This window comes from Mauremys reevesii, linkage group 9 (assembly GCF_016161935.1).
Source record: "Mauremys reevesii isolate NIE-2019 linkage group 9, ASM1616193v1, whole genome shotgun sequence".
In the NCBI taxonomy this organism is placed as follows: Eukaryota; Metazoa; Chordata; order Testudines; family Geoemydidae; genus Mauremys; species Mauremys reevesii.
Window position 1 is genome coordinate 16,246,254 of NC_052631.1, and position 10,952 is coordinate 16,257,205.

Consider the following 10,952-nt stretch of genomic DNA (forward strand, 5'->3'; position numbering starts at 1 on the left):
CAGGCTGAACTTTTCTTAGCTTGATAAGGGCTGAGGAGGTGTCTTAGCAACAAGGGCACTACTCCTGTATGTGCCTTTGTCACAATAGGAGGGGATTATCACATGAAGGGGAAGTTGCTGGCCCCCACCACTCCCCAGTGGCCTGAGTGGGAAGTGGCAGGTGGAAAGCCACCTCCTGGGATGGGGGATCTGTTACCGGCTGTGGTTATAGACAATGGCTCAGGCCTGATCAAGGCAGGCATAGCTGGGGACAAGGAACCACGTTTCATCTACAGCAACATAACAGGCCGGCCTAAAGCCAAGTCCGTGATGCTGGGGGCAGGCCAGAAGGACCTTTACATTGGGGATGAGGCACAGGCCAAGCGGGGGATCCTCTCCATCAGGTATCAGAGAGTGGTGGGAACTAGGCCTGGGGAAATGAGGAGAGCAGGCCAAGGAGCAGGTCCTCTCCACCTGGTCTAAAGAGGGGGACATGGAAAGTGGGTAGGGAGCAGGTCAAGTGGGGGGGTCCTGTTCATTGGGAGGGGGAGGGATAGCTCAATGGTTTGAGCATTGGCCTGCTAAACCCAGGGTTGAGTTCAATCCTTGAGGGGCCACTTAGGGATCTGGGGCAAAATCAGTACTTGGTCCTGCCTAGTGAAGGCAGGGGGCTGGACTCAATGACCTTTCAGGGTCCCTTCCAGCTCTGTGAGATAAGTATATCTTTATATATTATTTAGGTAGGAAAGGAGATGATGGGGGCCCTGCCCAAGGTGGGTTGGTTTAGTGAAGAATGTGTCCATCAGGTACTGAGGAGGGAGGAGCAGCCATCGCTGCTCAACAGGAGAAGCATGCCAAGCAGAGTTGGGGAGGCCCTGCCATCAGGTACCATTAGCCTTGTGGGAGGGAAGGTTGTGAAGCAGCAGTTAAGTGAATGCAGGATGAGCTGGGAAAGGAAACCTGGTATCTGAACAAGGAGGGAGCATTGCCTCAGACAGCAGTCTCCTTTGAAGGCCTCTCTTCATGGAGAGAGTTTGGTACAGGACAGAGGAAAAGTTTTCCTCTGTGCCAGTTTGATCATGGAAGGGTCTGCAGAAGGAAATTGTCAAGGAACCTGCAGGGCCTTTTCCAAATGAAAGGCTGTTGCTATTGACTTTTGCTTTGCACAGACTAATACAGGTATCCCAAAGGTAAACACGAGTCAAGGCCAAACAAGGTCAAAAAGTGGGAGGGAGAACAAAACAAGGAAGAAAGAGTAGAGACTAACAGAGGAGGCTGGAAGTGCAGAAAAGAAGGGAAGGGAGCCACAGAAACAAAGAGAGAGAGGGTAGAGACAGAGAAAGATGCATCTCAAATTCTGTGCAGTTCGACTACAGCAGCTTTATGCACTTTTGCAGCCAGTGTGAAGGTTTCCAAAGGGCATGGGGAAGTGTGCAAAACAAGCTCTTCTGACATGTAGCTACATTAGTGCATTTGGGTATGAAAGCAACATTGCAAACACCTATTATGCTTGAAACACACCTCATGTCCACACACAAAAGCAGTGGCAGGAGTGCACTGCTGCGCAGTTGTACTTCCCGAGCACCATTGTATCCTGCATCCCCCTTCCCTATTGCACTGCTAATGTAGACAGAAAATGCTGTAATTGCAGCTGCACCTTTTCATAGGCCTAGGCTGCAGCTACACACAATAATACGCTACTGCTTTTGTAATATGTTTAGCACTTGCAATGTACAGCGTTTCTTGTATTTCAAACTATATTCCTGTGTTAAATTACTGGTGCGTCTATTATTTTTACACATTAGAGTTTTCTGTTTAATAAGGTGCGATGCATGCAATGTTCATGGTTTTCTTGTTTAAAAAAACAGAGAAGCTTCCATAAAGCATGTGCTACTTTGTATATTGAAATATACTGCCTTATACAGTTCCAGTTTTCTTTTAAATGGTATAGCACTTCTCCAGTTATGGATAACTCCTACAAAACACTGCTTTAGGGGCCTGTGCTAGAAACATTGCACCCATTTTACAGTAGAAGTACAATGATTGGAAGGAGTGGTGTGACATGCTGAACAGGTTTGTATTAGCCAAGATGGCTCGTTTGTGGACACACTGCACCATTACAATTTACAGCAGTTCCGCAGTTTTCTCTGATGTAGATAAAGCTATTGATTGACAATGCACCTACAAATAGGTGGGAAGGTTGTGTAGGGAGCAGTAGCATGGAGAGCAGTGAGAGGAGGGAATAGGAAAAGAAGAATTCAAGGGATCTGGTGGAGAAAAGGAAGCACTAAAAGAAGAACAAGAAAAATTGGGGAGAATGAAAAGAAAGAACAGACTGGAAAATTGGACACAATGAAAAGTAAAAAAGGAGACCGAAAAAGGAAAGATAAATACATTGATCTCTCAGGGCTTGTCTAGACTAGTTTACCAATTAGTTCAAATTAGCAAATGTGGTGTAAAGTGCTAAACTAAATACTCCACAGACATTTTTTTTCTGGCTACAAATGGTTACACTTTACTTTAGGACTTAGCCCAGGGTAAACCACAAACAACCAATTCCCTCAAAAGAAAACAGTACTACAAACCCTAGTCTAGACAAACCCACAACCTCAGCAGGATTGGAATTTAAAGACAAAGGTTACTAGCACTTGCAAGGAAAATTTGAATGTGAAGGCTGGGCTCTCTTTGGTGTGACCCATGCAGAAACTTGCGCTGATATAATGAAACTAGTTTTAATGAATACCTTTTGTTATTTCCATGCAATTCACATACACACACACACACACACTTTACATGGAATAATAAAAGATGTGAATTAAAAACTTACATTGATGGAGGCTGAGTCTACACTACATGGTTATGCTGCTATAATCTCGGTAATGTAGACATGATGGTCTGTTTGTTCTCTCACACAACCACATGCAATACACACAATACCCAGTTGAACCCTTCGCCTACATGGTGCTAGTTTCTGGGCAGACTTTATTAGGCTTTGTTTTAGGTGTGGCCTCATTATCTTAAGTGAAGGGAGTGTTCACACTCATCAATCTCAATGAGTTTTTAATTCAACCCATAACAAGGCTTCACCCAGAGCATAACATAGACCAGCCATCCTTGTGTTTCCAGCCAGCCAGCCAGCCTGAAACAACTTTAGAGAGCTACAAACTGCTTCTTTTCAGTGTTAACATCGAGGACTGTATAGGGCCAGATTCTCCATGCACTGCAACTTGTGCCAGTTCAAAAGGTGTGCATAATAGGTGTAAAATTCTACTAAATCAGAAAAGTAGCATTTTGCACCCACGTTGTAGTCACTAAGCTCTGGTGTAGATGACTGTACAAGATGCAGGCCAATAGAGAATCTGGTCTTCAGTTTCTGCCTACCACTGCTAATGCTAGTTCAGCTCCACTGGTATTAGCAATGTTGGGGGAACTACCATGACCACTGCCACCAGCGGTGTTTTAAATACCTAGTTATCTAGCCCTCTCCAGATCATAATTAATCGACATGGTTCTTAAAACACTGCCAGCACCCAGTGTATGCTAAGGCTCCCAACGTTGATGGTGAATTTTTGCAAGATTTCTCTAGTGATTTTATGCAAGATTTCTCTAGACAATGTAAAGGTCCTTCTCTAGACAAAGCTAATGTCTGGGACTTCCAAGAATCTTTAATCATCTTTCTCTACCCTTTACACTCTCTATACTTGTTGAGTGCTATCAGAGAGTAAGGTAAATCTCCGAGCTACTAATCTACTGGATGAATTTTTGAGGGCTGGCAGAAGAAATACTCCCACAATAATGTTTAATAAACATACATTATCAATAGTGAAATTAATAAATTGTAAAGATTCATATTGAACTTTTCAGTAATATTTTTTAAATAATGTTTAGATACTTTTTAAAATGTAGATCCTAATCCTGCAATGTGCTACATCCCTTCTTAGATGTGCTGAGAGTCAGCCGCTCCAGGAGGCAATCACCATCTTTCTTTAGCCCAGGCCATTATTAATTTTATTTTTCAAGGAAACACTTGTGACTTAGAGTTTTATATGCAGTACACTTCATGAAATGATATATTTGGGAAACACCTGACAAAGTGAACCTGGTAAATGGTGAATGCTGCCTTTGTTTTTTGTCTGCTTGAACCCCATGTAGGTATCCAGTGGAGCATGGGATTGTCACATCTTGGGCGGACATGGAGGCTGTGTGGAAGAATGTCTATGACCATGACCTGAAGATGAAGGCAAGTGAGCGACCAGCACTGTTTACCGAGGCACCGCTCAACCCACTGGTCAATCGAGAACATATGACAAAGATTCTTTTTGAGCGCTTTGAGGTACCAGCCCTTTATGTGGCCATCCAGGCCGTACTGGCACTCTATGCGTCAGGCCTTACCACGGGCTGTGTGATGGACTCTGGTGATGGCGTTACCCACACTGTACCTATCTTTGAGGGCTACTGCTTGTCCCATGCCGTTCTCCGGCTTGACCTGGCTGGCCGTGATCTTACAGACTACCTGATGAGAATCCTTAAAGAGAGTGGTGTCTCCCTGGTTAGTACAGCTGAAAGGGAGATTGTACGAGACATGAAGGAGAACTTGTGTTATGTGTGTCTGTATCCAGAGGAGGAGATGGCTAAGAAACCAAGTGAAGTAGAGAAATCCTACAGGCTGCCTGATGGACAGGTTATTAAAGTCCAGAATCAAAGGTTCCGCTGCCCTGAGACCCTTTTTTGCCCATCTAATATTGGCATGGAGGCCCCAGGGATTGACAAGCTCTGCTTCAACACCATCATGAAGTGTGACATTGACCTGAGGACCAACTTTTACTCCAACATAATCCTGTCTGGCGGTTCCAGCCTCTTCCCTGGCATGGCTGAGCGCATCACCAAAGAAATAATCCGCATGGTCCCCAGTGACACTGAGGTGAAGGTCATGGCTCCCCCTGACAGGAAGCTCTCTGTTTGGATGGGGGGCTCCATCCTCTCCTCCCTCTCTGCCTTCCAGCAAATGTGGATTACCATGGCAGAGTACAGGGAAATTGGGCCTAACATAGTGCATAGAAAATGCTTCTGAAATCCAGTTGTTTTTAAAAGGATCTTACTGAAAGTGTTGTGGGAAAGAAAAGAACCTCAAATTATAGTAACCCCAAAACTCTAGGAGGCCTACGCCAGTAGTATTTGTTTGGTGAAAGACTAATAAAAATCATAACTCTGGGTGTGCTTGTTCTAGAATATATTTTTATGAATATGTGTAAAATGTTTTGGATTTCTAGTGAGAGTTTTTTACACGAGGACAAAACAGTGCAGAAAACAAGTGAAGTAAATGAAATTGACAGTTTTACAACATGGCTTTTGCAATCTTATCCCATTATTACTGAATCTATGTATAAGTGTAATATCCCCACACTTTCTAACAGACATTTCTGTTACTAAAATGTAATGTTGAGCAGGAAATAACTGAGGGACACAGGCCATTGCGATGTTATTAAGCACATATTTGGTAGATTATTTTTCTAGTGATCTAGTTGGAAGGGAGATATTCGCAGAACAGAAACTCCTTTATTTTGAGTTATGAACACAAAATAAAGAGATCCATTTTGTTTTCCTTTGGGTGGAACTAAGGGCCTGCCTAGAATAGGGAAAATTCTCCCTAGAGAAAATTCTCCCTAGAATAGGGTAGAGGAGAGAATTCTGGCCATGTGGATTTGATGCCCATGTTAAAGAGACAATAGCCTCTCTGGCCATAGAGATGTGGTGCTATTGGAGTGTGTGGGTTTTGTGGGGGAGAACAGAACAGGTTTCCTGGCCATGTGATTTTTGTGCCTACGGCGCAGGTCAGGAAACAACATTACAAGCTGGCCACCCTATATACCGCTGCTAGAACTGGGGTAGACTAGACAAAGAAAAGAGACTCTTAGGCCCCGTGGTTTGTTTGTGGGCGGAGTCAGGCATCTCCAATCTCCCGCCAGTGATTCCATTCCCCCTCCGTGCCCCGCAGAGCCAATGGGAACAGAGGGGACTGCCGCTAGCCAATCCATGCGCGGGGGCGGGGCGGTGAAAGGTATATAAGACGCGCCGCAAGGCGGGCTCGCTCGCTGCGGTGGCGGGGAGGGCTCAGTCTTTCTAACCCTAAGCGGAACGTGGCCCCTCCCCGCCGCAGCCGTCCGCTGTTTTACTCGCTGACTTTCAGCGGACGGGGGGAGCGGGCGGAGACACCAACCAAAAAACGTCAGCGAGGGGCCCTCCCCTCCCACGCCGACCTGGGCCGGTGTGGGGCCCGCCAGGGAAGTCCCCGTCGCCCCGCCCTGGTGAGGCCGCGGTCAGCCGGCTCGCGCCACTGCTGCCGCGAAGAGTTCGTCTCTGTCAGCCTCGGGGGCGGCCGGGGTGGAAGGGCGGGTCCCGGGCGGGTCGGCCGGGAGAGCAAACGTGAGCGGCGGCCCCTGCGCAACCGCCCTCCCCGAGCTGTGGGGCCCGCGGTCGGGGCTGCGCTCAGACACGCCGAGCGGAGGCGGCGGAGGCGGGGCTGGCCAGTGCCAAGGATGGGCCGTTCCTGGCAGCAGCTGCCGTCTGGCTGCGGTCCCGAGGGGCCGCGGGAATCTGCGTCGGGCTCCCTCCGCCGTGAGGAGGCTGCAGCGCGGTGCTGCTGCGGCCAACGGCGGGCGGGTGGGTTCAGGAGCCCCCCGGCTCCGTTATCCCCGGAGCCCCGCTCCGTGACCCCCCCCCCAAGCGCTCGCGGCCGGAGCCCCGCTCCGTGACCCCCCCCCAAGCGCTCGCGGCCGGAGCCCGTGTGCCTGTCCCCCAACATGCGCCCGGGGCCCCGCTCCCTGACCCCGCCCCACCAAATACACGTGCCGGGGACCCTCCACCCTGTGCGTCTCCCCCAAACATGCTGGGGGCCCTGCTCTCTAACCCCCCTCAGACCTGCCCCTGGGGCCCTGCTCCATGACCCGTGGCCACCCAGGGGCCTGCTCCGTGACCCCCACCCTGCCCCCAACCACTTGCGTCTGGAGCCCGTGTGCCTGTCCCCCAACATGTGCCCGGGGCCCCACGCTGTGACCCCATCCCACCAAATACATGTGCCGGGACCCCCTACCCTGTGCATCCCCCCAAACATGCTGGGGGCCCTGCTCTCTAACCCCCCTCAGACCTGCCCCTGGGGCCCTGCTCCATGACCCGTGGCCACCCAGGGGCCTGCTCCGTGACCCCCATCTCTCCCAGGGTCCTGCTCTGAGACCCCAACATGAGCACAGGGTCTTGCTCTGTGTGCCCCCCCCCAAACACCCACGATCTGTTACTCTTCCCCCTCTGGCCCCCTCCCCCCGGGCACACAGGGCTATACTCTGTGACTCTCCATGCTTGGTAGTGTGTGAGTATGGCAAGAAGGGTCACAGGTTGGCTGTGTGTGCATAGCAGCGTCAAAGCATAGTAAAGAGATTTTTGGGAGAAGGGAGGCTCACAGAGACCCAATTTCATTATCTGTGGACTTGCTGCATCCAAGAGGAGGTCTGTAGGTAGAAACAAAAGTAGGGATTCTGGGGCCTTGAATGTTCAGTGTCTCTAGAGAAGCCTCTTTTTGTCTGGAAATAAAGTCAGAGTTGATTTCAGTTCACTTGCCTATCAATCTTGCCATGTATAGTTAAACAAGATTTTTATTTTTTTAAGTGCTACAACTCAGACATACATGCAGTGATACTCAGACCGAGGCTCATGATATTAAAACACTGATTTAATTATTAAGCAGTAACCATGTTATTAACCAGTTGCAGTTGATAAAATAATACTTGGTCAGTCATTTTTCTGTGTTAATCACTATAAATATGAATATATAGTACTATTGTAAATGAAACAATGAATTCACACTACTGTGGCTCTTTTGATCACTAATCTGGCTCCTGAATCTAAGTATCACTGACATGGAGGCTAATTGTGGGAGAAATGAAACAATCCGGACTATACAAGCACAAAGGAAAATTGTCTGCAAATAATGTCCTGGATTGTGCAATGGGAGGTGTGAGGAGGGTGTAGGAGAAAGTGTTCAGGCTTGTCTTCTAATTTACCTCTTTGTTACAGAGCCTGAGTTTTGCTTAGGCAGGGTACATCTACACTTCAAGCAGTGTGGCAGCTGTGCTGCTGTAGTTTAGACACTACAGTGACAGTAGGAGTTTTGCTGTCTAGTAAATCCATCCCCTTGAGAGGGGGTAGCTATGTCAAAGGAAGAATTATTCTATCAGCCTCACGATGTCTGCACTGGGGCTTAGGTTGGCTTAACTACATCTCACAGGGCTGTGAATTTTTCACAACCAGGTGAGTAATGTAGCCAGGTCAACTTAAGTTTTAGGATCATATTTTGGATGAATGGGTATTTTAGGCCATGTTAACACTATGGGACTATACTGTGCTGGCATAATCCCAAAGTGTAGATGCAGCCTATGCTGACTTCGCTAAATGAATAGCTATCTCAACCTATATTTTAAGTGAAGACCAGGCCTAAAACTCGGTGTAGGCTAACTGCATTGTATAGCTGCAGTTTAGTAACTGAATAGATGTTTGACCAGCACCACCTAGTGGCTGTTTTCTTTCTCTCCATGTAAAATGGGGGTAGACTAAGGCAAGGTGGAGTGAGTGGGGAAATACATGCTCCATTGCCAAAAGAAAAGTAATAAAACTATGTGTGTCCTGTTCGTTGGTAAAAAAAAAAAAAAAAAAAGTGTTCCCATTTTGATAGAGGTTATGTATAACACGTCTAATGAATTTGTTCTTACTAAAAATAGAAAGCTCTACAACCCTTTACCATTGTCATGTGGTCCAATTTCTCAGTTCAAAGTAACCGCATTACTAATTTTTATTTGAGAAGTTCAGAATATCATCTCTTGTTTTTTTTCATCTAAACTTTAGCTTAACATCTATCAAATATTGCTTTTGGGACTTGTAGGTAACCAAAGAGAAGGCAAGATTTCCTCACACTCAACAAAACAGCCTAAAGTAAAATATTTTCAAGTAAGGGTTCCTACCCTGCTGTCCTTCAAGGCTCTCCCTCCCTCACCCCTCCTTTGATAATAATAAATAGAATTGTATGGGGTTCCTACCTGAAACTACACAAGTGTCAGTCCTTGCTTGACTGTTAATTGCTATAAGATGCTTATTTCCTGGAAAGTAAATGTGTGTCTCTGCCATGTCGCTGAATAGTTGGAATCCCCTCTGCAAAAAACCTCACTCTTGTTTTCTCCTTTCAAATTTCCTGCAAGTTAGAAGTAAGCAGGAAACAGCTCAAGGTGCATCTGTTTAGTCTTATGTTTAACATGCCTTTTTGTCAAACAAATCTGGCACTAGATGAAATAATTACCTCTAGATATGCCATTGGTCAAGGTAGGTGAAAGGGAGATGGCAAGTGTAAAAATGCAAACCTGGATGGAAAGAAGGGTCCAGGTAAAACAAGGGGATCTTGCCAAATGCCCTAGGACAGTGGTTCTCAATTGTACTGGTGACCCCTTTCAAATAGCAAGCCTCTGAGTGTGACCCCCCCATAAATTAAAAACACTTTTTTATATATTTAACACTATTATAAATGCTGGATGCAAAGCGAGGTTTGGGGTGGAGGCTGACAGCTTGTGACCCCCTGTGTAATAACCTTGTGACCCCCCAGTTTGAGAACCCTGCTCTAGGACCACCTAAGGTGGAATTGGAGAAAAAAGTTCACAATTAAATATGCTTTACTGGAAAAGTCCCAGTCTGGCCAGGACCTAATGCCTAAGAAACAACCCTTGGTTTGATTTACTAGTTGGGTTTAATGTTTTATAAATTAAAATGATTAGGGCAAGATGTGATTGTTCAAGTACTTGGGGCCTAGGTGATGATAGGCTTTATATTGGTAGTTGTAGCTTGCAGAGACCGATGTAATTCCTATGCAAAGGAGTGATATCAGCCATGTGCGGCAATGATCGCAGCCTCTAGATCAGTTGCATGGAAAGTTCAGTGATGTGGGCATTGCTGTTGGCTAACCTGAGGATGGCAGTGAGTGTGGTGAGATCTTTGTATAAGAGAAATGAGTGAGCCTCAAGCATGTGCTGGAGTTGACTGCTCTCTAGAGATGTTGCTAAAGTAGTCAAGAGACCAACCCTTCAATGTTCCTTCTCTCCCTTTCTTCAGGTTCTGCATCTCTCTGGCCAGTAGGGGTATGCTCCCTGAATAATTGAGTATTCTCAAAATACTCCCACTTTGCTCTGAAAGTCACCTGTTGTACTTGGTTTGAGTTTGTCAGCTGTCTCATCAACATAAAAATGTTGGCTAGATGGTTTAATAGCGAAGGAATGGTCCATATGGAGCAGTAAAAAGATCTAGGATTGTGTGTTTGCATATCGATACCACAATCCGTCACCACATGATCTGTGGCATTCTGGTCAGCAAGGGAAAGAGAAAGGAGCCTTGAAGACCACAGAAGGGAAGAAGATAACATTGTTTTCAACAATTTTAAATAAAATTGGCAATTCATTACATCGTTCATTATCCACGATTTTTTTTAAATCTTAGGCTCCTAGTCTTACTAGATTTAATTTGGTTTTCCAGATCTTCAGTCCAGCATGTGAAAATAGCACTGGGCCAAATCTATTCCTTGTGTACCTCATTTTAGTGGAGTTTACAAATTATTTACAAATGTTAGGGAACTGAGGTCTTTAGGAAACTGGGAAGTATATTACTCCAAATTTACTTCTATTGGTCTGTATGACAGCAAGCAGAGTTTTGTGCGAGATGGCCACCTTGGGGGGTTACTACTGATGATTCTACAAAAAAAATCGGGGAAGATTCAGCTGTTGCGGTTGTGCTGCCTTCCCAGCTGCACTAGTGCTTTACCACAGAAATGGTTCAAAAGAGCACTGCTGTGGCTTTTCAGGAACCAAAATAACTGAAGCTCTCAGCAAGTTTTCCCCTTAAGAACTTAAAACTATTTGTTAGTGGCAGCCACCACAGAAAGTGAAGAA

At 46.2% G+C, this 10,952-nt stretch overlaps 1 protein-coding gene and 1 long non-coding RNA gene across 3 annotated transcripts; both read left to right on the forward strand.

The window, feature by feature from the left end:
- The first annotated feature begins 108 nt into the window (after positions 1 to 108).
- ACTRT3 (actin related protein T3) lies at positions 109 to 5,190 on the forward strand. Its single transcript, XM_039488040.1, has 2 exons — positions 109 to 383; positions 4,132 to 5,190. Exons 1-2 carry the CDS (start codon positions 181 to 183, stop codon positions 5,048 to 5,050), a joined length of 1,122 nt encoding a protein of 373 aa, XP_039343974.1. The 5' UTR covers positions 109 to 180; the 3' UTR covers positions 5,051 to 5,190.
- A 779-nt stretch (positions 5,191 to 5,969) lies between these two features.
- Positions 5,970 to 10,474, forward strand: LOC120371791. 2 transcript variants are annotated; one of them, XR_005584580.1, is made up of 3 exons: positions 5,970 to 6,639; positions 8,909 to 8,973; positions 10,123 to 10,474. It is a non-coding gene; the product is annotated as an uncharacterized LOC120371791 (long non-coding RNA). The 2 variants fall into 2 exon arrangements; XR_005584579.1 differs by having other exon boundaries at positions 6,014 to 6,284.
- Positions 10,475 to 10,952: the final 478 nt, after the last annotated feature.

Excerpts from the sequence above, each read along its gene's own strand:
- ACTRT3 (XM_039488040.1), top strand. The coding sequence starts at position 181 with ATGGGGGATCTGTTACCGGCTGTGGTTATAGACAATGGCTCAGGCCTG. Across the intron at positions 384-4,131 it reads CGGGGGATCCTCTCCATCAG|GTATCCAGTGGAGCATGGGA; the intron begins GTATCAGAGAGT and ends AACCCCATGTAG.